We start from the raw sequence: 26991 nt of genomic DNA on the forward strand, positions 1-26991 counted from the left end.
TAAGTTTTTAGCATTTAGCATATTAGAATGTATTCATGAGTGTGTTCGAAGTGCTGTCAAAGTTAAAGCGGTAATTCTTTGCTAAATCACAACAAATTATTGCATTAATCATGTATTTACGCATATTAAACACACTATTATTTTTGAGCGCAGATTATCCTTCATCTTGACAGTGGATTAAAGGTTGTGTTTGAGCCATAAACATTAATAATTACATTAAAGCATTTAATAAATTCTTGCGTATGACATTTAGAATATTTGTTCATGTCAGACTACTGGGGTCATTTATTTTTCATTTTAAATTAGGAAAGTGCAGGTAATTAATTGATTAGAAAAAGAGTAGGATGAGCATGTGCAGTGTGTGGATCAAAATTAAATGTTGAAAGAATTAACATATAACAGGTGCTCTTCAAATTTGGCGGGCAAAAAATGTTGATAAAAAGCCTTTTTAATTAAGTTATTAATCGTGATTAATCAAAATTCTAAGATGTGATTAATCTGATTAAAAAATGTAATTTTTTTGACAGCTCTAGTTCGAACGTACTTGCGAGCGTCTTCAAACATATTTGCGAGTTCGTTCGTACGTGTTTAAATATGTTCGAACATACTCACAAATACATCCAAACGTACTTGCCAGTCAAATATGTTTACTTCACATTGGCAGTTGCACACTTCCGTACATGTCTACAACACTTCAATAAACTGCGAGCTTCTCTTTGCGCGCTGTCATCGAGTCAACTCACCAGCTGAAGCCATGTTTGTTTGTTGGGGTGTGCCTCTCTAGCAGGGCTGTGAGCTGTAGCAGCGACAGCTTCTGAAGAAGATTCATCTGCAGTACAGACTGGCAGCTGATCTGGAGCTGGGCCGAGGCCAAACTGGGCCGATGGGAGTTATGGAAGCTCAACCAGCGGAGTTTCTGCGGCCTGGAGCACGGAAGGGGGAAAAAAAAAAAAGAAGAGTGGAAGGGCAGATGTTAGAAGGAAGTTGACTGGAGGGGAAAAAAACTGTTTTGCTTATTATTTTGCATAAAAACAAAGGCTATAATTTACAGCCTCTGCTTGCAGTATTATCCAGCAAGTGATCAGTCTAAAGGATTACAGGGATTTGTGTACACATTAATCAAGAGATGGTCCGAAAAAAAAACCCTGTCACTAATGCAAGGCTATCGGTGGATTCCTAGAAAAGCAGCAACGGTCCCCATGGAGACCAAGCGGCATTCCAGAGAATTACATAAGGAGTGCAGTCAAAGCATGTCTTCTGTTCATCCTTCGCTGTCACCGGCTGCTATATCGTACTCTTGTGTGGGTACATTTTGTCTTTCTGTTGGACCCTGACTTAATTTTCCATTTGCATATAAGGAAGGTAATGTTTGGCAGATGATTTACAGAATGGGAGGTCTGTAGAGACTCAAAAACCATGCTAAACCTTTCACCGTCATGAATTACGGAACCATGAATAGTTTGTACAAACGAGGGTGACCATATTTTGATTTCCAAAAAAAAGAGATGCGTCATAGATACTCAATGTTTACACAAACATGCCATGCAATTTAACTGCTTGAACGTATGCCTGATATGCTCTCAGCCAAATCTTTTTTTGCACACGTGATTGACTTCTGGGGGTGGGCAATCGAAGCCACGCACGACCATGTCTCTGGCTTGTGAGCGCTACCAGTAAAATAACATTCGAGAATGCTAACTCAGCTTAGGACCGTATTTAAATGCTCAGGAAGTGAGGTACTAAAAGCAGATATACTCTTTTCTTTAATGGGGAAGTCAACTTTAAACATTTCTTGACAATAATATGTTTTATGTGACCTCACTAGGCTAAACATGACATTCTGAATTGAAGCAAAATCCTGTTTTTATCCATGTCTACGGGGCGGCCATTTTGCCTCTTGCTGTCGATTGAAGATGACATCACAGTTGTTCAGGGCTCAGGCAATGACCAATCACAGCTCACCTGTTTTCTGAAGCTGAGCTGTGATTGGTTGTTACCTGAGACCTGAGCAACTGTGATGTCATTTTCTTCACTCGACAGCAAGTGGCAAAATGGCAGCCTTCTGATATTGATAAAAACTGCTTTTGTCTGCTTTTCTCACTTTCCACTAACGCAATATTAACCATAATACCGTATTTAGACTTGTGGGCCTGCATAGAACACATTATTGTCAAGAAATTTGGGGATTGACTTCCCCTGAAAAAAAAAAAAAAAGGTTTTAATAACATACAGATAAAAACCCCACCTTTTTTTCCTCCCGATATGGCTCACAATTGACTAAAGGGAGCAGTCCGTGGTCTACCAATCGTGGTAACACGGTGCATTCCACTGCCCATTTGTCCCGCAATGAAAATTGACATGAATTAATAAAAAAAAAAAAAAAAAAAAAACACGGACAGGATGTAAAAAAATGGTCATGTCCGGACAAAAGAGGACGTTTGTTCAACTTAGGTCAAACTGTATATTAAATTATCAATGGTAAGATAATTTCTCGGTTGTCGACTGACCTGCTGCTTCTTGTTAGCGATGCCCCAACACCAGAGTCCCTCCTGTCCCTCATCCCTTCCTCGCCCTCCCCCAGCGGGTTTCCTGTGCTGTCTTGGTCACTTCCGTTCTCAGTCTCTTCTAGACGGTTTTGCATAGGGGAGGACGGGCACGGCGAGGCCGAGTCCAACGCTGAATCCGAGTCACCTTCCTCCTCCTCTTCGTCCTCCTCATCTTCCTCCTCCCCGGCCGCCACAGCCTCAGACCAGGCGTTCACGAAGCGCTGCAGGCCGCTCACATGCTGGAGCACTTCCTCTAGTTTTCGTTCATCCCCTTCCGCAGCCTCATCTCGCTCAATGTATGGGACGTTGTCGTAAAAACTGAGGCGGCTGTCCACTGAGCCGGAAGAGGCTCGCCGCATGCGTCTACTTTGCCGTCCTCTCAGGATCACAGACTTCCCGTTATCATTCCCATTGTTATTGTGGGAACTCCCGTCTTGCAGAGCTTTGGGGAAAGTGCCTGGCTTGTGACCTTCTGGTAAATAGAAAAAGATCCTGCCTTCGTCTTCTTCTTCTCCTTCCTCTGCTTGTCTGCCATTCTCCTGAACTCTGTGGTTGTTTCTTCGGTTCTGCTCGTCAATGCTGATATCACTATTTGCTTGGCACGGGATAGGCGGGGCCGATTTGGGCGTTGGCGTCGGTTGTCGATCGGACCCTTGCTGGAGGATGCTGAAAGGATCAAACCCCTCCAAGTACATCCCGCCTCTCTTACCGGAACCCGCTGCGGTGCTGTGGCTACGAGCACGGGTCACTGGGCTCGGTGTGCTCACCGCACTGCTGGCTTCTGATTGGCTGCTCCCAGTGCTTCCAGTGCTACCGTTGCTCGTCTGAGTTGAGTAGGATACAGAACGATTCCTGTTCAGTGTCATAGTCTGAGTTGGATGGTGTTGGTGATTAAGGTTCTGGTTGAGGTTGAGACTCGGGATATCCACACAGTTGAGTCTCTGCAACTTGTCATCATCGAGACCTTCTTTGATGACAGGTCCGCTGATCTCGATCTTCCCGCCGCTGATGCTCCCTTTCTTCTTCCTCTTGGAGGTGGTGCCACTGCGCAGACGTAGACTCTCCATCCTCTTGAGGAAGCTCTTGGCTCGTGACCGTGTGCTTTTACCACTGCCACCGCCGCGGTCTAGACTTCCTCCAAGTTCTCCCATTTTCAGATCGAAGGTGAACTGCGCGAGTTCCAAGGGTGACGGAGGCAGACAGTCAGACAGAGAGTCTTCATTAGCACAAACCGACCCGCCCGTGCCTGACGATGAACACACACTCGCTACGGAGCTTGCGCGCGTGGCTCCAACGGGAATGGCTTCGTTCGGTAAATGGAGAGCGGCGTCACAACTCTTCTCCTCTGCTCTTCCGCCACTACCACTGCTATGGATCGAGCCCACTTCAGGCTGCTCACTGAGATCGGTCAGCACGCTCTCAGAACTGTTTCCCTCGCACAGGGCCAGTTTGGTCTTTTTGGATACTTGGTCCTTTCCTGAAAGTGGTTGCGCGCCGTCTGTGTACAGTGACGAGAACACTTCCAGCTCCTCCATCCGTGACCAGCGCTTGCTGTCTCTCTGAAAGGTCCAGCGGCCACTGATGGCACAGGGTTCATCCTCATCAGAGTCTTCACTCTGGATAAAAGAACAAGAAGGTTAAAAGAGATTCCTCCAGACACTCATCAATAGATTCAAGGCTTGTATCATCATATATTTCACTCATATACTTCTAAAGATGGCAAAATTCTCAAGGATCTCAAGAGACCCAAGACTTTTCACAATCTGGCATCATCTGCATAACTTTCAAGAATTTCATTCATGTCAACCAGAAACATGTTTCAGCACTTCCTGACTTCATACCAGAAAATAAAGGAGTCACATCTACCACAAATGTAACATCCCTAAATGCACACATCCCCCAGCTTGGTTAATATATCTGAGGCCCTGGAGGAATTTCGGCAAATTCCATTGTGACCCTCAATACAGCCGGACAGACTGAGGTCACTTCCCCCACAGCCTTTATCCAACCTGTCGGTATTTTATCTGTGTCAGACAACCTCACTGGTATCACTTCTGTCATTCTACACTAAAAGCCTGTTCACTCAGATTCCATAGGCGACCTCACCTCACCTCCTCTAAATAAGATAGTAACTCAGTTGACCTTTAATCTTTAATGACCACAACACCTTTGAAAAGATACAATGCTTGGAAATTATCAGTTCCAATCCAGATGCAAAAATTAAGTCTTCCAATGACATTCCTATAGCTAATTTTGATTAAAAGTTTTGTTCAGAGTAAAATACATTTTTAATCAGACTTCAATCAGCATTCACGATTTGAGGAAGACAATCGGTAGTTCTGGGGATGTTTTAACATTCCACAATGGCTTGTTTCTGATGTCATGTTGGTTGGAATGTGAGATAACTATAGACGGCAGATGATAGGCCAACACACCTTCAAACATTTGTCAACATTCTGAAGATATCTTATCATCAGTCCATCAAAGCATTCTGAGAGCATCACTGTGCACAATGAAAACTATTATTACCCCGGTTAAAGAATACACCCCTCTGGACTCAGGACTGTGCTGTCCTAGAGCAAGACAACAATAACCCGAACGAGTCCCTGGGCGCTTGTTATTCTGTGTTCACCACGTGTGTTGGGTCAAATTTCATCTATGTTTGTGTGCATGACAACTAAAGACGATTCTAGTTGATTAACATAACACAGAAGGCGTAGACAAGAATTTAAGAGAGCGATGGGGGGATCAATGCATTCCTACGCTATATAAGGAGCTGGTTGTCATCCCACTTGGAAGCCAAATGACCTCTTTGACTGGCCAATTCCGAAATGAAAGGTGACACATAGAGGGTCATCCCAATGAATAGCACCACACACGGGACAAGGGTGTTACTGTGTAGCACTTAAGACCATTAAGGAATTAAGGTTGATTTGCTTGAAAGACGGCAATTGTCTCAAAGTGGCCATCTATGTCAGGTGCTACACAAAACACAGACAGAAATCTTTTATATTCATTGAATTGCCTTTTGAAGGGGAAATCTGCCACATACTGATTTATATATTCATTTTTTTTTTTTTGCTCCATTCCCTTGGAGCTCCTTACAGTTCTTTGATTTAGAGACAAACAAGTTGCTGCTCATTCAAAAAGATAAGCGAAAACACAGCTTGCTCCTGTGGCCAGGCATAGACTGATTGTTGCGATGATGAAAAGCAAATGTGGTTGTAGAGAATTGAGTGATCATGTGTCTGCATGTGCACTTTCAACCCACCCTTTTCCTTTGCGGTGATATCTCCAGTCTCATTAGAGCACACTTGTTGAGCGTTTTGAGCCTCCTGCAAGGAAACGCAAACATGCAATAGATTATATTTAAAATTGATCCCACGACACATATTATGATGTAGCATATAATATAAGGGGGGAAAAAAAAAAAAAAAAAAAAAAAAAAAGTCTGGTCTGCTCTCAGGCTGTCTAATGAACTGAAGGATAATCCCCACATGGGCGGGAAGCAAACGAGAAGGAGACAGTAAAAGGGAGAGAATGTAATCTGCTGAAGTGGCTACGAAATCTTAGGGAGGGGACAGAAAGCTTATCCCCCGGCCACCTGGTGAAGGGCAGCGAGAATGGCGGGGTCCCTTTGGAGAGCTTTTAGAGGAGATCACGTAACAATAGGGAGATGAAGGGATGGCAACTGAGGAATAGTTTGGCAGGAGGAGGTGGGGTGGCAGCAGCTGAGGGAGGAGACATTGATATGATAGCTTCCAGATGTATGAAGTCACACCTGCTGTGCTTTATTACTGAAAACTGGAATTTGATGAACCCGGCTTCATTAAAAGGCCGTTAGTCTCTTTCACCTCCTCCTCCTTTGCTAATTAATTAATGACACAATACTACTGTATTTTTACTTCCAATGGCACAAAACAAGTGTTCTTAAACAAAGTGTTTTGCATTTCAATTTTCACATGTCGTTTGTCGTCTGCACCCCCCCCTCCTCACCACCACCCCTGATCAATCCAGATCGAATTTTGTTCCCAGTAGTGTTAATTGGAAATTTTAAAATTTAGTCTCAGTTTTGGTACAATTTCAATTACGGCTGTTCGTTTTTAATCATAGTCAACCTCTTTTCAACCTTTTTAGTCAACTTTCAGTCGACCATAAATCTAGCACTTTAGTCTTTATTATGAAGTATGTAGTACTTCTCAGTCAGTCCCTGACCACGAGGCTTAGCAAGTTTTCTGGGAGAAATCTTGAATATCTGTTATAAGTGAAGGTTAAAATTAATTCTGGTCCTGCTAACATAAATAGAACAAATGCATTTCGCAAGAAACATGAAATAGACACACCGTTTTTTCTTTTTCTTTTGTAGTTTAGAACAAAGTGATGCGGTGTGCTTGATTTTTTTTTAAATTCTTTTGTGTGTGTGTGTGGTGTGCTTGATTTGACCCTTGGGCTTTGAATTTGACGTGGTTTGAAGACTCCCAGATTCACACAAAAAAAAAGCAGAGTCACAGGGTAACGGTAAATGAAAGCAATGTGCTTATCATGTAATTCTTTCATCCCCTCAGTAACCTCCCAAACCATGCTTGCTTGCTTTTGAAGTCATACCCTCACGGTTTAATTTGGGTAGCACTAAAAGATAAGAACAGAAAAGGAGCAACATCAGAGAAAGGAGAAAGGATTAGTATCGGCATGTGTCTCACCTGCAGAGAGCCTCAATGGCATCTCGATCGAGGAAGTCGTGGTCTCTGGTGACTGAGGAGATGTCAATGGGAAACTGTGCATCTGAAGAGAGAGAGGTCAATGTGTTCAGATCAAACTCAACAGCAGCCACTCAAACACCCGCCGAGGTCTTCCGTCCCACCTTCTCCCCCATGCAGCCTGCATGAAAAGCTACAAGAGGAAGTGGCATCTTATCCGACCAAACAAACCCAGCTGCGGCTTTCAGAGGCGGCAGGCAGGGGGGACGTGGAGCACTGAGGGATTGATTGAAGAATGACAATAGGTACTCCGGCGCAGCTTGCAGCTCCTTACTTCCTCCTAATTCTTGCTGCTCTCGAGTCAACCTCATTAACAGCAAATCACTGCGCAAGTACGTGCACGCAGGTCCAACACTGTGACTGACACAAGGTGCATATTGGAAACACACCGGTGAGTTCACATTCAAGCACTTGTTGGAATGTCTTGGCCCAACCCCAAATGGGAATCTTGCATTCAAACCCTCAGGGGAGTGATGATAAGAAAATACTATTGAAGGAATACCAGCACTTTCAGCTTTCTGTACCGACACGGCCTATCAGTTTACTTATCTTTAGTGGGGCAATAGTCTTGGCAGACAAAAGAGATTGTACTATGGATACAACAGAAGAAAAATGTGTCATCTCATCAGCACAAATTCCAAATTGCGTGTAGTGAAGTCTGCAAAGTGATAGATCGGTGGCTCTCAGTTTATCTCCGTTTCGCTCCATACGGGTGTCAGAAAATAGTTTCATCACCTTTCACAAACACAATGTGTCTTCCTGGCCAATAGAAAACCTTTCATGGTTAAGTGGGAATGAACTAAAGGCTGCTGACAAATACAACTTTGTCTGGCAGTTATGTAAGGGAAGGTCTAAGATGTGCCATACTATAGTTGGAAGTGAATGGCCGGAGAAGTTTGACATTGGCAAATTGACTAAACCTTTGGTGCTCAGAGTTATCATAGTTTAATTTATAGTCTAATTTAAGTTAATAGTTGGAACTCAGGCATTGCTAGTTTACCATTGGTGATACAACCTCTTCCCCTTCAGTTGTCAAAAATGTTTTCCAAAATTATCAAAGTTGCAACTTTACTCTCTCTAACATCAGTAAGGGGATGCTGACCTTCATAAAGCTGGGCATACTGTGGGAAGCCTGCTGCTCGGAGCCAGGTACAGGCCTCTTTGGCTTCGATCTCTGCACAGGAACACACAAAAGAAAACAGAGGCTTGTCATATTGAGAGACACAACAAATAGAAATTATGATTCATACAATTACAACATACAATGCATGACACACTATATCATCACAAAGTTCAGTTTAATTGTTGGCATACTGTTTCACGCAGCTAGACTGGGCATAATGCTAAATTGCATTGACAATGTCCAGTCAATTGATTAAGTTATTAATTGGACTCATCACTAGATGCTTTTAACCAGGAATTGAGCCTGGACCAGCTGCGTGAACCACTATACTACTAATCAAATTAAGTCAGCTGAGATAAAGCTCCAGCTAGTTGCATCGATAACAGATAGACACGCAATTTTACACAACTAGAAAAATGTAGCGCTTTCATACATTTGCAGCTTATCAAATTTGAACCCGTTGACCTCATTAGCTATCTCACTCGGTCACTCTCCTCTCACATGGTTTAAAATCTGGAGCACAAAAGTATCCTTCGTGCAAATGGTGTTAACCCTCTAACACACCAAGTGTGTGCCACTTAAGCTCTTTAGCCGCGACGCCGGCGCTTTTCTCGCCTCAAACACTCAAACTGTGACAAGGTCATTTTGTACCAGTTCTCATTGGCCAGTACAGGAATTAATATCATGTAATCACAAGTGCTGTTATCAAAGACAAAAATAAAGACACAAATAAAATATGCCATTGGGTCTTCTCACAAACTGTCATAGCTCACCTTCAAACTAAATAGTACAAATGAGTGAATGAATTCCACCATGGACTACAGTAGTACGCATCTCAATTACCTGCAAATGCCATTTAGACAACATATGCCAAATGGTTGCCCACACCCCTGTCTCCTCAATTGACTACGTCTCCCCCAGAGCAATTGTTTTTCAGAGACACAAGACAGACAGGCCTGTCTCTGAGCCGACAGGAGCTGATTTTACAATGTCGTCTTAAGTGTTGTGAAAACCAGTACGAATGTAGCGCAACCATGACAAACACTTGTCAACAAAACAAGTGTTACAAAGGCAGGAAGGGACAGTGGTAAAAATCTCAGATGAAAGTGGGACTGCATGGACTGAAAACAACTACAAAAAAATATTAAAGGGCAACCTTTGAAGCATGAATTTATACTTTCACATACCAGCCATCATTTTTTTGTGATAAAAGTAGAAGAACATCTTCAGAAGACACAATTTCACTATTCAAGATTAGCAATATGGATAATAGAAACACAAGTAAAATTTTAAGTGTCGTAGTCAGACTAACAACTGACTCCAGGCTCAAAGGAAAAATACGGTTGACAGTCATGGAGGTCATAAGACTACTGTTGTTGCTGCAAAGCCTCTCGTCTATACCATATATATGCATTTACATACCAACAACAAGCCTAGACGGCAGACTAACCCACTAACAACAAGGTGTGACACGATCAACGCAGGGTCTACAATTTGCCTCAGAGGGGGATGACAGCTCTTGAAGCAACAACTCTGACACCGGCATGCACCCACGTGCCAAATAACTTATTAACAGGTATGTTTTACACCCATTTTATTGCACAAAACGAGTTATATTTGTCACGGCGTGTGTCGGTGGCTGTGTGAGCACGCGTCTGTATTGATAGCCATACTTTGGGGTACTGAAAAAAGGGGATAAATATTCCAATATCTACAACAGTGGTTCTTAACCTGGGTTTGATCAAACCCGAGGGTTTGGTGAGTCAGTCAGGGTTTCAATGGAGGTCAAGACACACACCTGACTCAAATAATTCATGATGATACGCCCCGCTTGGCCATCAATTCCCTGTTGGGAATTTGGTGCGCTCAATAGTCGACTTGGGGCTGTTGTGATGGTATGTTGTGATTTCTTTATTATTGTTACTGGTCGGACAAAAGGAATACAAGAACACAACACTTTCTGAATTGATCTTGTTCACCAGTCAGCCATATTCCTATGCCTTGAATTTGAAAAAAATATATTTTATTTTCAATAAAAAGGGTTCTGTGAATGTGTATAGGAAAACTGGTGGGGGTCAAGTACCTCCAACAAGGTTAAGAACCACTAAGCTAAAAGGACCTTGAATTATTGAGTTTCGTATCTCTGTGTATGCACATACATTTTGGTGTGTTTGCAAGGACCATCCTCATGTTTAAAGACAAAACACTGTAAAGACAGTCAAAGCTATTTACATGCAAATCAGACATACAAACACATGGTTAGGTTTCAACCCCCAAATCACCCCCCCCCCCCCCCCCCCCAAAAAAAAAAAGATCCAATAAGTGGCTTAGGACTATCGGATGGCACTCCATGTGTCTAGTGCTGCTCAAATTGACTTTGCAGGGCCTAAATGACAAAATACTACAACAGCAATCACAATGTGGAATCCGACAATAGTCACTGACTCAATATGAATATTTCTCTACCTTTAGTTTGTAACAGGAAGCGGACAGTGACTCTAGCAATAGACTTCACTATTAGAATTTACCGTCACAGAAATGCAAGCCCAAGACACCCCTCCCGATTATTTATATTTTGTTTGCTTCTATAATTTAATCCACCTTCCGCACTGTCCGTCCCAATTCCTTTGCCCTCGCCAGGGAACGACCTCACTTCCCCTTCCTGCTTCCCTCACAGGAAGAGAGCCGAGTGGCGCTTGCAGTGGCCGCTGACCACCAGTCTGTAAGGCCCAGCCTTCGTTTGTTCCTGGCCAGATAATAGGTGGGGAAGCAGCCAAGGCAAACAATGGCTTCTGGGATTGTGTGTACGCACCAAACGTCTTCACGGTTGAGGCGGCTGTAAAGCCATAAAACGTTTTACAGCATCATTTCACCGTTAGGAATAGAAACGTTACGCATCTTGATAACAAGGTTGCATTTGATTACATGTGCCAAGGTGATGGAAGTACAACACATGAAAGCACACAGAGCAAAACGGAAGACTCAAGGCCAAAAGCTGCAGGGAAATTACTACGTATCATGGGAACGTTATGGTAAAAACTGACCACAGAATTCCTGAGGTGCACGTTCAGGACAAATTCCTCTTCATATTTAGCTTGTTTATGTAGTGACGACTGGTTTTGAGGATGAATGAGGAATGAAGGAAAGTGTGGCGGATAAAGGGAGTCTAAAACACTTGTCAGTTGACAAGTACTTTGTCAGCCGTGTGTCAGTTTGACCTAGTTGACTTCAGCCTTGGAGCTCAAGCAGGAACATAAGGCAACAACAGCATGCCGTTTCCTGACTGCAAATGGTCACCCTCTGCTATTATAATAACTAACACAGTTTCTACACCCTTTTTTACCTTAATGCAAACTCCAGTTGATTTTGATCTGGCCTGGTTACAAATTTTGTCGAAACTATATCAAAATGTCTAAAAGAAGCAGATGTAGTTCATCAAGAGAACTCCAGAATCGGTGGCTATAAGAAGGAAGAGTGATGAGAGTGACTATCCGTGCATGACTAATGACACCCATGTTGGTGTTAACAGGGATTACATTACAATCTTCAGTGAATTTTCCCAGTAAATTTATTTTGAATAACCACTGAGTTAGAATCGCAGCTGCTCCCCAGCTACTTCTTGGCCAATTCTAAATTTAACCACTGCGGTTTTCTCTTTGCTTTTCTTTTCTGTATTCTCAACGCTTCTTCTCCCTGGGTCCATTTCAACTCTGCTCACCCCTTCTCTTCTCTTCTTTTCCTGTGGCAGGAAATTCTCACAATTGCCGGCCAGAATTTCCCTCCATCGCAGGAGGCCGCGGGGTCTTGCTTGGCCAATTCGGAATGCTCAGATCCAGTGGGACTTTTTTTCAACGGCTAGCAAACAAAGGATGCTGCCTCCCACCTCAAAGGCTCTGCTGCAGACATGGAGGACTGGAGGTCAAGAGCCTGAATACAGTTATCACCATGGCTGTGTCTTTGAAGTTGACAGATTGAAAAGAAAGCTTGACTAACAACTGTCATGAGGTTTATCTGCAATAACCTAATCGACCTTGCAGCGCCAACTGCAACGCAGCTCCAGAATGCAGTCTTATCAACAGGTCTGAGACGGTCTCTGAAGGAGTTGCAAAGTGGGTCGAGACAGGGGAGGTGATTAAAAAAAGGAGACATACCTAGACAAAGACCTAGTCTATTGGGTTTCAAGATATTTCATGGCTGAGACAGCTGGTGCACGATGAGAAAATCTGACTGCTGCTTACTAAGTGAGCCAGTGGCAGCAATAACACCATCTGGCTCGCCTCAACCACACATGCAAAAAATGATGAAGCAACAAGCATGGTCCTTTTCACTTTAAGACATTAAGACACATGCACACAAGCACAGCTGCATGGATCATTGTTGGTTAACGCCAATGGACACAAAGCTCCCCCGATGATAGATTTATGCACACAGAGAGCAGCTAAAGCTGGGGATCAGGTGACTACGCGTATTCATGATAAGCTTTCCACAGCCAGATGGGAGCCCACCTAGCCAGGACCCACTTAATATAGTCGCCTTCAGCGGCCAGAACGGCGCTTCCTTCGGCAAAGGGGTGACAACATTAATAATGCACGTGTGTCTTCTCACGGGATGTGTGTGCGCCAGCTGGATGTGAAATCCTGTAGATAAGGCCTCGGCGCACTTCCTGTTTCACAAAGCAGAGAAGCTGAAGAGGGTTTCCTTCAGTTTTTCTCTCTTTTTAAGCGATCATTGATTTTCACTAAGTCACATCGACATCGAGCCCAATACTTGATTTGAGGTTTGTGAAACATTCAACAACTAGATCATTGTTAGTACTGTAAACAATGCCATATTGCGCTGTGATGCCGTGATGTCTACAAATGTGTTGGAGCTTGCTCCAACCAAGCTAGTTGTCTTTTGTACCTAGTCCAAAGACTGATATCTGATAAGAAAGCATGTGCCTAAAAAACATTATTAACTCAAGAGCCAAAGAACACAAATCAAGTTAAGCCAGGCAGCACAGACGAAAAGAGGATTTTATACAGACTCATCTCCTCTGCTCTTATTAGCAAAAAGGTTTTGGGGCAAAAGGCAAGGGTAGTTGAATGTGAGCCTTAGCCATTAAATGAAGTGATAAAGTAGTAGTTATTATCTGAAAGATTTAGGAACATTACGGTAGCTCTTGGCTATGTCTCAACCACACATCTAGTGATCAGTCATCCTCTTAGCCAGGTACATATAAAAAGACATTCCATACTAATGTAGTGTATTTATTTGTACAAAAAGACAAAACTAATAGCTAAGCTTGACTCAATAAATCCATATACAGTTTTAAGTGACAGGTTCTAGAGAAAGGTAAGATCTATACGCAAGGTTTATAAGTAGGACCAACATTTCGTTTGAATTCTAATCAAATCTTCAGAAGACAAAACATAAATAAATAAATAAATAAATAAATAAATCAACAAATAAAAATATTATGGTCAAAACCCACCAAATATATACAGTTTACAGTATATGCATACACACAAATATATCTATACATATATAGCATACACAAGGGAATTTATGCAATTATATATATAAAAACAAAACAAAAAAAAACTTACGTGTAAGTATCATTTTCAGCGTGTCCGCATAAAAACCCTCCGACTGTTTTCCGACAAGAGACAAACTTCTTTTGGGTCCTCAGTTATAACGAAGCCCTCATGATAAATCCAGACATCAGCCCAATTATAAATTCGGCAACAAATGTCCTCTAAGCCGAGTCGGACACAATACATCCATAGCTATCATTCGATGTGGCAGCGAAATAACGTACAGTCCACAATTGTACACTTCTCTCTACGCGGAGCGAGACTTGCGTGGAGCGGTCCACGGCAGGAATGTGAATGGGAAGAGGAGTGATTCAAGCTTTAGGAATGGCCAAATGTGCCGCGGCTCCACCCACACCCGCCCCGTTGCTGCTCCCCACCTGATGAAGGCCAGCTCACAGCAAGCCGGTCTTTACTAGACGTGAACGGGGCTGAGTGGGCTCACTGTCTGTCATCTTGACGCGTCACAGCACACATCCCCGCCGACCTTGGACTAAAAGTGAAGTTTTCCAAATACTTTTAAGAGTTGCTGTAAAATCGAAAGTGCTCCTGCAGCACAGTGTGGGTGTAAAGCAAGCAGCTTTCCCGGGAGGCGGCGAGGTCCGGTTTGCATATCATTAAGAGGGAGAGGCACCGAGGTCAGCCTCTCGCGCTCGTCTCGACGCACGTACAACACGAGCACTGCTACTTGTAGAAACAAACACACAGGAATGGGATCGCCTATGTTTGTTTACACGAGTAAGGGCAACACCGTGCACTAGTGGCTAGCACATCTGCCCCAGTCAGATGTAAGATGTTCTGGGTGTTGATTCTCTTGTTTGCGTGAGTGTCCTCCAGCTGTACACTCAACAAAAATATAAACGCAACACTTTTGTTTTTGTTTTAGACTGGTTTGTGAACAATATTGTGTAGATGTGGTAAAAGTTTTAGATCTTTGAGTTCATCTAATAAAAAAAATGGGAGCAAAAGTGTTGCGTTTACATTTTGTTGAATATATGTTCGATTTATTGAAGATTCTAAATCACACTTGTCAAATCCAGCAATTCACGTCATTTTATGTGGCCCTTAAAAACTTGCCACAGTATTTTCTTGACTTTTGTTCAAAAGTAGAAGATCATAAAAATGATCACAATGAAATGCAGGGGCTATTATGTAATAAGATGGCCCTGTGGATAATGGAGAGACAAAGGCGAGTATCCAATGTGACCTGATTCACAACCTTAAAAAATGGCACGGTGCATAACGAACCATGATTTTGGGCTTACTGTTCTGCCCGATTATAAATTCATGTACTTTTCAACTATTACCCGTGTATGCAAATGTATTTTACTTATATTTCTGCTTTGAGACTTGTTTTCAAAAGTTTGTATTTATTGATCTTCTTGTGGTCAAGCTCCATAATGCCAGTGTCTTCTAAATCAGTCGTGAAAAGGTTTCTAAGTGTGGAAATCAACCATCCTCGTTTCATGGAAAAGAACTAGAATGGCCTTAGTACAGCATAGAACCCCACCAAGGTGGACAAATCGCAATTTAAATCAATGTCATATTTTATACGCTTGAATTTTGTCATTGGGCTACCATACATGTGCATTTTGACAATGATCTGGTAAGTGCTACATTCAACTGGTTTGTAGTTTGACAATTTCTATGACAAATAATTCATGAATGTATCACTAATGTGTGTTTGTGTGTATGTAAAAAGGCTTAACAAATCGCAGATGTAAATGGAATACTAATAAACAAATACCTTAAGTTCCCCCACAACAATGCAGGAGGTGAAGGGCCACATCATTTCACATAATTTATCACCATTGAGTCATATGAATGGGAAATACGTTGGCTCTTCATATGTTTCCGATTTTGACGCACGTGTTTGTAAGGGGGTGCAAAGGATTGGTTTTAACAGGTCTAATTCAAAACAGCCTTTCTCAGTATTCATTTTCTCCATTCTCAAGGACATGCAATTTCATTGTGTGGCAGTTTTTTAGATTTTTTTTTTTTTCAAACGAATCACAGAAAAAAATAATAAATAAAAAGAAATTATTGTAGAGGAAATGTCATTGTTAGAAAATATGATGCAGGTGGGGAGAGATAGTTGTGTCTGGGAGCTGCGGCTGATGCAGGAGAAGGACACGGAGAATAAGCAAAGAGAGGAATGAGAGATGACGGGAGATTACCAAACAAGGCCAAATCCCAGAGCTACAAAACACGACCACCCAGAGGCTGCCTCCAAAACTCGACTTTAGATCTATGCTTAGCTAGCCATGAGCCTGCTTAGAAAACGATGGTGGCAGGAGCCATCAAGCTTGTATTGTTAGTCAGACATACACAATAACAGTATGAACCAGAAGCACAACTGTAGCATCTTCAAGTTCTAGCCATCAATACCATTTTCAATTGCTAAAAGTTTTCAGAAAAAAAATCATCCTCATAAGGTGTAAATACATGATGACAACCATTAAAAAAATAAAATAAAAAAAAATACACTTAGGGCTGTGCAATTAATTGAAATTCAATTATAATTTCAATTATTACACTCTAAAATCACAAAATCAGCATAATAGTAAAAAAAAAGAATATTAATACTAATTTTTGAGTTGTTTAAATGTATACATTTGCACTTTTTTAAAATTTAAAATAACAAATTCAATAAATTTTGTTTAATCCAAAAGGAACTTGCAAAATTATAGTGTTTCAAAGAATTTTGTTTTCTACTTTTAAACATTTCGTTGTTGTTTTGTGCACATGATGCACTCCAAACTTTTAAGTTTTTGCCCACATAAATAAATAAGTAAATAAATAAATAAATAAATAAACATTATTATGAATTATGTTATAGGTCCAATAGGAACTTAACTTACATAATTATTGTGTTTCTATTTTGTTTTTAATTGGTCTTAATAGTTTTAATTGTGTAAACATTTTTTTGTTTTGTACCAAAAAATAAACGATCATCCTACTGCACAGCGCACAAGCTGCACTCCAACTTCGAGTTTTTGCCAACATAAATTAATTAATTAATAAATATATATTATTATAAATACATATTATTATAAATTATGTTTGGTCCAAAAGAAATTTACATAATTATAGTGTTTATATATTCTTTTTAAATTGTTCTTAATATTTCTAAATGCTTAAACAATTTCTTATTTTGTACCAAAAAAATAAATAATCGTTTGCATAATCGTGATTTCAATTATTGGCAAAATAATCATTATTTTTCCCATAATTGAGCAACCCTAACTTACATGTCTTTGTCCCAGCTCTCGTGAGGGCGGTATGAAGTAAAAGTAAAAGAACCGAAGAAGAACGGAATGTACCGGAAGGTGAGTCGTGTTATTGATGCTTTTTATCTGAAGTGACTCACCTCCCGAGTGCAAGCAGTTTATCTCAGCCTGTCACCACGTCCTTCATTTAGTCATCAAAATTTAGGGTGAGTAAACAATAACTCCTTTTTACACTGGCATGACAGTAAGGAATGTTTGAATGTTACTTGAAGGGAGAGTTTACAGTTTTTTTTTTTTTTTTTTTTTTAAATAAACTACAGCGCCAGACAAAGATCAACTTGTCAGAGAAAGTAGGTGTGACCGACGAGGTGCCAGTCATTTACCACATTACTTCCCATGGGAAGTATCTTTCTAGATTTGAACAAATTAGCGAGCATCGTAGAATGGCTATACTGTATTTTTTAATAGCACATTTTGCGGTCTTTTCATTCACTTTTCATTGAAGTGGCCACTGTCAAACAAAATATCGACGGTCTGACTGAGTGTTGGGATCCCAGGTGTTAAATCAACACTAATTACAGATATACAGTATTAACATGCATCTCGCTGCTGCTGAGTGCAGAGGCAGGCGGCAGCTGTAGTTTGTAACCTCTGCAGTGCTCTGACCCATTGACACAAGAGAAGCGTCTGGAGGAGGACAATAAACATGAAGAATGACTTTCAAAACTACTAGTCTTGCAGATTAATGTGCAGAAGAGAGTTGTAACATGTGAAAGGCAGAAAAGTAGTAGTAGACGAAAAATGCTAACCTCGCCCCCATCCCCCTTCCAGTGCTTCAGCTTTACTTCTGGTTCACCTTCAGGGTGTAGGCTCCTTTTTCTAACCTCAAACAAGGAGGTCAGGTGAGGGTTAGAGGATGGACATGTCAGTCCAACAAACACACAAACTCCCAAGGCCGTGTCAACAAAGACTAAAGAGATAAAAGAATTATGACTTAGTTGAGGTTGACACCCCTGAAGGACACATGAGGCATATACGTACATGTAAGTAATTATACCAGTTATCAGTAGTTTTCTTGTGTGGTGCTAAGTACAATACAATTTGGGGAAATTGTAATCCGAACAAATGAGTCCTGGATTTTAACTGTGGTGTGTGTATGTGCTTATGTGTGTGGGTTAACGGTGTGCTTCTAAAACAGGAATCTCCACAAATAGTACATCTACAGTAGATTTGCCCTCTACGGCAGTGAGTGGCGAGAGAGTGAGAGATGCTTCCAAGCACACAACAGCGACGAGGAAGTCAAGAGAGACCAACACGCAGACACACAACGTACACAAACAAAGGAAGTGTGAGGCAGACAGCGGCCCAAATGCCTTGCCGACACCCTCTCCGGGCTTTGATGGACTGACCACAATCACAATGGGGGCTGACACACGTGTATACATGCACACATCTATACAAAAACAATGGACATGAGTTTCTCTGGCGTGTATTTTTTATTTTATTTATAAACAAGTCCTTTTTGTCGAATCATCCCTTTATATAGTGACCTACTGGGCGACTGAAGCAGAAATGCTACATTAGAATATCTCACAAGAAGGAAAAAGAAAGCTATCGTCACAAAAAATGGGCTATGCAGGAAGCCTTACTGAACAATTGAGGATAATGGACTTTTTAAAGAGGTGGTGTCTTGAGAATGTGCTTGTCTGCACGTTTACAAAACATAAACATGGGTTTTAAAGCACACATTTCAAACCTTATTGTTATTTGTTTGGCCCTGATGACAGATAGAATCAGTTGATGAATTTGTTGGGATTTCCAAACAAACGTTCCTACAGGAAATAACGTAAAATGTATGATAATGTAAAATACATTAAATTTAGCATTCTGTTCCAAACTGTTGCCATCAAAAATCTTATAGCCTATACAGGCACATTTTAATGAGGAGTGTGTTTCATAGCACCGCACAACTTTAGCGCCTTACAAGCTAGCTGCTAGCGGCTAACGTTAGCAGTCAACACAACTCATTGCACTAAACTGTCTATATCTTCACACTCTTTATTTCAGTTATTCATTAGGTCTTCTTCTATTGGCTAACAACTTTTAGTGTGCATGAACGCCATCTACACTCGAGTCTGCTGCGCTACTCGTTCGCTATGGTGAAGTCTACTGCGACAGGCAGAAGACGAGGACGCCTCATGTGTATTGAAGGCTCAACTTGGAGGTTTTATGTGCAACATTCGACGCACATTGTAGCCTACATTTCCTGAAAATTCTAGCCGAATAGAGATCCACATTTTTAAGTACTACAGTATTAATTATTAGGTGAATCACTTTCTTTATAGCTTATTAAATAAATACAACTTTTCACCATTTGCAAGTAGTTATCAGGTTTTCATATGTTTTTGGTTCTTGCTCAAAACAAACCCAATAAAATATCAGATTTTTTCAGATTTTTTTTTCATAAACTCCAACAATGTAATATTTTTCATTTACTTGACAAATTCCATTCCTTGAGCATGACTGTGATCTTTGAGCAATGAATTCCAAACTCTGATAAAGCACAACCATATGTGCCTTTGGCTTATCCTTGGCAATCTGACAATGAGAGAGGATGACTGGCCAACACTTAGGTGTTAAAGCTAAAGTCAACAATGTGAAAGTTAACCTACACACACACGCACGAAGGCACTAAAACATGTACAAGGACATGCTTGTTGGAAATCAGCAAGACACGAGTCCTCACATTGTGCACGTATTGTAACTTAGAACAGTAGCTGTGAGTTTTAAGCAATAATCTAAATTCTTTAAAACACCATAGAACACACACATAGAGCAGACTGTTGCTCCTATTTAGCATATTAGTCATGGGTAGCGAAACGAGATTATGAATTTGTTGCTTTAGGCCAGGAGGTGGAAAGAGGCGGAAGAGCAGAGCTGAGGGTAATTGTGAGGCATCTGGGAGAAAATAGAAAGGCTTTTTTTTTGGGGTGGGGGGGGAGATAGTGATTTTAGCAGTTGTACCTGGGCTGTGAAAACAGAAAAAAAGAAGGAATTATATGCCATTCTTTACTGCATCCAAAAAAGACACAAAAGTACTGCTTTCTTTCATGGACAGGAAGGGAATGAAACAAGCCATAACAAAATGTGATCGATCAATGCAACACAGAAGGAGTTTGTGTGTCTGAACACATTTTCAAAGAATTGAGAGAGGTGGAGGTCTTATGGAAACCAACTAAATATTCTGGGAATGACGCTCTGCCTGGAAATGTTAAAAATCCCTATTCTGTTTGGAACAAGTCAGACGCCATCGAGTCAGCTTTTCCAAACTGAACACACCCATTCATCAACTAATATTTCAAAAATAAGCATGAATTTCCATTCATTCATCCATTTTCTGTCCTGCTTGCCCTCACTCGGGTTGTGGGTGAGCTGGAGCCGATCCTAGCTGACTTCAGGCAAGAGGCAACCTGGACCTGTTGCCAACCAATTGACACAAACAAACGGTACCAAAAACGTACAATCACAACTATGCAGTGTTTTAAGTGGGCCGGAACGCACCGGTACGGAGCTCTGGCACTTCTAAAAATCTCACTTGAGCGTTCAGGTACTTCTCAACATGCAAAGAACATACTATCAGTGTTCCGGTACGCTCGACAATGCATGTTTTTATCCCCAAAAGCTGTTCCGGCGAACGCCGCTCATACACGGACTTACATATAGTATGGAAGTCCTGCGCTCATCACATTAACATGCGCACACATACTCCAGAACTTTTACAGATCTCTGCTTTGTGAGAGAAGCACGCTTACGTCATTCAAGTCGGCCGCTGTAAATATGACGTCAACCATAGTTCTTGAGTTAAGAAAATGAAATAAAAACGCTACCATGATGTCCCAGCTTAAAGTTTCAAAAAGACTACGGTCAGAGGGTGGATTTTCTCTCATACATAATTTATGAGTGTTACTCAGATTGGTTTGCATCATTAGAACCAGTGATGAAAAACATCAACAACGAAATGGAAAGCAAAGCATTTAAGGGAAAAAACAAAACAAAAAACAATCGCATGCAGGGATCCTGGCGTAAAACACCCACTTATAAGTGATTTCTGTGTGTGGGGGGGATTTCATATATTATATATATATATATATATATATATATATATATATATATATATATATATATATATATATATATATATATATATATATATATATATATATATATATATATATATATATATATATATATATACATACACACATATATATTCATTAGGAGAGTACCGGCACTTTTTTTTTTCCTCACTTAAAACACTGCAACTATGGGCACTAGGAAATAGCACAGGGAGAACATGTGAACTTTACACACAAAGCCCAGTTTCAAACGTCCAACATCAGATCAGTGAAAGCTGATGTGCTCACGATGCTCAAGATTTGTATTCATAAACACAGAAAAGCTATTTCTTTTTTCCTTCGTGACACAAAATGAATCAGAACACAACAAAGGAATTGTTCATCACAAAGTTGTTAACGCCTTCGTCTAGTCAAACTGCGGTGAAGTTGTAGTTACAGTCAAGTGATGTCATGTTTAGCTGCCCAGGATACGGGTGGAGCTGGCAAAGTTGGCAAAAGACGGCTTTATGTAGGTGGTTCAATTCATGCATGAATGAGAGTGTGGATGAAAATGGAAATAGAAGCACACTGTAAGGATACTGTTGTTTTGACTAGTGTGGTTGTAGTGCTCATACCTTCCAGTGTTTATCCGTAAAAACAAAACAAAACAAAACAAAACGGTGAATTCCTCCATTGTGAGTCATATAGAAAAAAGAGAAAATTAATTCCTCAAACAAATCTAAAAGGATTTTGCTGTATTTGTGTTTATTTGTCTTAATGGCAAAGAGTGCCAAATTGTTTCAACTCTTGTCAAGTGTTATGGGCATGCCACCGAGCAACTTTTGTGTGTTTCGTAACTTTCCCCATGCACTATTTCCACTGTAAAACCAGAAAACATAGAATTTGATGATGGCTTCCTACACAAATGAACCAAACAGTAAATTCCAAAATCCCATATGTCCATATTTTTCTGTGTGCAGAACCAGCCCGCGAGTAACACAGGAAGTCGATGGTTTCGTCTCGCCTGCCCTGACCTGCGACCTGCTCCGACCTCTCGCCAGGCACGTGACAAAGCAGGCAGACATCGAGACTATCATGAGAAACACAAACCAGGTTCAGCCAGGAGACGCTCACTGATCCAAAGCCTTGTATGACAAATGTGCCACCGCCAGCACTGACAGCAATGCTTTGAATTTTTGGAGAGATTTCTGCTGACGCTCAGCTTCCAACGGCTCCCTTCATGTCACCGTGCTGAAGATAAGATGAAGAATGCAACTGCAGATCAAAGAAAGCTAGGAAAAAGGAGGTACACTCAATGACAAATCCTATTGCAACAATATGATCAGGACTTAAACAAATGTACTTAGAATCTATCCATGCATCCAACCATTCCCTTATCACTGACTTTGTGAAAAAGGTAGACTACACCCTGGAATGGTTGGAAGTCGATAACAGCACACATATAAAGACGGAAAACCATTCGCACGCATACTCTCTTTCATCTGATCACTGAGTTGGAACCGAACCAGAGTAAGCTCCTACACCATCAGAAACTGTTCCACTTGGAATATAAATTTCCTTCGGAGGTGCCATCTTAGTAGAGGAGTAGCTAAAGTTGGCCGCCAGCTGAAAGTCATCTCGTTGGGCAGCAAACCAGAGTAACAGAAGATTCCGAGAGGTCCGACAGGCAGGTGCAATGGTTGCCGCTCGAGAAATAAGGGTTGGTTAACTTCTCAAGATGATGCAGCGAAAAGCCCAGATGGAGATTTGCAGTGATGTATGTTAACATCATCCTATTTATTACAACAGAAACCGTCAGGTTTTTACGAAAACTGAACAAATAACTGCCTTTTAATAATGTAATTGACTTTGAATCTATGAAAAGAAAGGACATGACTAAAAAGACGTGGTGTTTTTGTGACAAAAAGTGACAACATAGTTAAAATAATTACACATACTATTAACCTTTCAAGGAAAAGCACTTTTTCTTTAAAATTGCTTCGAATGCAAGCCATTATCTGCCCTTCAGCTCATCTGACAAATCCCAGCAGGGAGGCTCACATTGCTCTGATATTAACTCATTACTTAGGCGATGGCCTTGACCTACTAAAACAGAGATGTGAATGACAAGAATAAGATTTAAGAATTAAACAGATCCAGGCAGTTTTTTGAGTATGTTCCTGAGCATACTGACAAACATGAATAGAGTCATACAGTATTTGCATGCTTGTCATATTTTTCAGGTGGATTTCAATAAACATTGACCAACAGAGATGGTTTTTGATGATTACAGCTTGACTTGGACATTTTAAATGTTGGCCTTTATGAATAGTTGACCCAAATCCTCTGGAGAGGAATGTAAGGAATTCTGTATATAAACCTAATACAAATAAACACCAGCTATAAATTGAGTATTCAGCTATCACTGAGTACAGTGTGGAAAGAACCTCACGATGAATGACACAGTGAAATGCTTTACTAGCAATAGTTTGGTAAGCATTTTATACCTGAATGCGTATTTTTTCCGACAGATATAGTGCCTTAAAAGGTACTAAGAACACACGTAATAAATTTACAATTTCTCTAGTCACTTCCATACACTTTATAGATAGTAGGCCCTCACTAAAACAGTCCATATCTCACCCTCTGCTATCGGTTTATTTACATGAGCAGCTAATGGACAGTGCTGATCTGTTTTGGGGTCCATTTTTTCAAAGATGAACAGGAACCGCCCTCGTCCTCCTGTTCCTCATCGGTCCCATGGGGAAGATCGCTCAACTTCTGTGCATGTAGGAAAACTAATACCGTCCAGCTGGAGACAGGCAGCATGTGACTGATCCACCATATGCCCAGCAGATTTTGCTCTGGTTCTCATTGCTGACCTTTTCACTGTTTATCCAGTTACCCCTATTCTCTCACGAATGAAGAAATTAGAGTGGACAGGAAACATAAAACAGGTACAACTATACATGAAAAATACTGTTGATGTGCTAGCACGATATTTCAATATGCTGTAAAAGTAGGTCAACAGCATGGCGTCTCAGATATGAGCTATGATAACATACTAAACTTTTGTACCACCAATGGGTGGAGGATAACTCTGGGCAACAATCCAGTAGTTTTTCACTGCACCACCTAAAATTGGTCATACTGTGCATAGTTGCTACTTGTTTAGCAGTCAAGTCATGAATCTCTGTCAGTCAGTTCCTAACTTCACGGTTTCATTACTTGTGTCTACTTTTCAACAAATTCATACTTTCAGTGAAATGTATTCAAAATCCAGCAGTTAAATGTGTGTTGTTCTTCCTCAAAAAGTGATATCGTTAACTACTGGACCAACATGCACATTACAGCATTTTCAGTCGATTTTGCAGGTTTGTGTGAATTGGAATTGGACTGTTCCATGAAAAAAAAAAAAAAAAAAAAACTGAAAATTTTAACCAAGCAGATTTTAATTTCAATGAACCTATCTGTAATTGTTGATAGTGATCTCACAACGCAAAATCTTCAAATTTTAGCTCCATCGGAGCAGGGGTTAGGGTGATACGGCCAACCAAATTTTAATATTTTCAGCAAAAAGGGTTGTGACCACCTTTCTTTGAACCTTGTATATTCAGGAAGAATTTGGACAAACTTCACAAAACAGATATTGTTTGAAAGGGAACTCAACAAGTATTCCAAATCTATCGATTTATCTATCTAGCTGACCTTGTGGTTCACGTGATTTTAACTTTTTTTTCATTAAATGTAATCTCTCACATGAGCTCTAAAACCTATAAAAATTTCAGTTTTTTTTTTTTTTTTTTTTTTTTAAGCAGCAATAAGGAGTTAAAAAAACAACATACCCTCAGATGACAGATATTCATTGACTGACTAATGAATATTCAAGTTTGAGCTTTAGTTGTGAGATCATTATCAACAAGTACAACAAATTTAATTCAAATAAAAATATGCAAATGGTTGATTTGGCATGGAATGACCCAACATTCTGACAACGTTAATCATTTATATGAAACAGAACGAAAAACATGGGACGATTATTCTGAATTCAGAGGATTTAGACTGAGCATGGGTGGGAGTCCTGCAGGTTTTGGATGTCTCCCTTCTCCAACACAGCCGATATATGATCAGCTCATCAGCAAGCTCTGTACACAAGTCTGATAACGATCCTGTTGATTGGAATTAGCTGTGTTGGAGCAAGGAAGCATCCAAAACCTGCAGGACTCCGGCCCTCGGGGACCGAGTTTGCCCACCACTGATTTAGAGTCTACACACTATACCCAAGTTTCGGACCTAAAAAAAAACAAAAAACAAAACACAGAATGACGAAATCCTCCCGCCCCATGGCAATGAGGCCAGCCAAGAGCAAGTATACAGACTGTAAGGAGATGCTGCTGTTGATGTTGTGGCGTTAGACTCACTCACAGGTTTTGAACTTGATCCTCCAAACTGCTCATGAATCATGATGCATCAGACCAAAGTGGGCTTTCTAGCTCATATTTCAGTGTATGCATATTAGAGGGAGTGGATCACATGACACCTTTCCTAATCCAACATAAAGTCTGTCAGAAAGAAGAAAAGCCCTATCAGTCGGGTTAGTTTCAAATGTAAGTAATTTAAGAAATTGGGTAACACATGAAAAAATATGATGAAAATGAATAATGTGTAACGAGCGTCACCTAGGACAACACAAAAAAGCATTTTCGTAATGGTTGTTTTTAAATCGAATGATGTTTGGAGAGGAATGAGAGTGACCCTTAAAGGTGTCTTTTCAAAAAAGGCTAGCCACACTTTGTGTTAAATGACCCTGACCTCACGCACACATCCACAGAGACACTGGCCTGTCAAAGTGTCACTTCAGCGACGTGCTAATGCTAAGCGCTCCACTGCTTGTATTATGAGCAGCAAAAAGGAGGTAAAAGGGGAGGTCGGCCTGGACACGGAGGTTGACACTCAGCCAGTGGCCTTGTGTTCATCCATTCGGGGGACAATGGGGGTTACACTCAAAAGGTTACAAAAGGTGAAAGGTCACTGGAAACACATCTTAAAGGCAAGGCGGAAAAGACACATTAAGTGTCTGCTCTGTCCACATGCACAGAGCGATTAGGCTGAAGCGCGATCGAGGTCTCCGTTGAAATGAGCTCATGGCAACTACAGGTATGTCGGTCTTGACTTTAAATAAACGATAGATTAGATAGATAGATAGATAGATAGATAGATAGATAGATAGATAGATAGATAGATAGATAGATAGATAGATAGATAGATAGATAGATAGATAGATAGATAGATAGATAGATAGATAGATACTTCCCTCTGGCAAATCCTTTGAAATTCTTAGAAATGGGTTTAGAAAAGGCCTTGCAAGCCTGAACGTATCCACGATTTGTTTCTCAGAAGTGCCATCATAGACCTTGCTTTGTGCACCAAGGTGCAGTCATGCTGAAATAGAAAAGTGCCAATCACAAACTGTTCCCACTAAGTTGGAAGAAAAGCATTGTCCAAAATGTGTTGGTAAAGGTTCTGAGTCCAAAACTTGTTTACACAAATTGCATGACTAGTACTAGATTCCAGTAATTCTGAACTTTGTTGGAGGTACTGAACCCCAACAGTTTCCTATGCATATTCACTAAACTCTTCTTTATTG

General features: G+C 40.8%; 1 protein-coding gene across 3 annotated transcripts in view; it reads right to left on the reverse strand.

Moving 5' to 3' along the window:
- dlc1 (DLC1 Rho GTPase activating protein) overlaps positions 1-26991 on the reverse strand; it is a 79693-nt gene that overhangs the window by 13859 nt on the left and 38843 nt on the right. For 2 of the 3 annotated variants that reach the window (XM_077524010.1, XM_077524011.1), the window contains 5 exons: positions 8406-8477; positions 7247-7328; positions 5818-5881; positions 2508-4162; positions 744-923 (listed from right to left, as the gene is read on the reverse strand). In XM_077524010.1, the coding sequence (XP_077380136.1) occupies positions 744-923; positions 2508-4162; positions 5818-5881; positions 7247-7328; positions 8406-8477 (2053 nt within the window). Of the gene's footprint in view, positions 1-743; positions 924-2507; positions 4163-5817; positions 5882-7246; positions 7329-8405; positions 8478-14014; positions 14287-26991 lie in introns of those variants that run through there. The other variant, XM_077524012.1, reaches the window with a different exon arrangement.

The sequence above is a fragment of the Festucalex cinctus genome, chromosome 6 (assembly GCF_051991245.1).
Source record: "Festucalex cinctus isolate MCC-2025b chromosome 6, RoL_Fcin_1.0, whole genome shotgun sequence".
In the NCBI taxonomy this organism is placed as follows: Eukaryota; Metazoa; Chordata; class Actinopteri; order Syngnathiformes; family Syngnathidae; genus Festucalex; species Festucalex cinctus.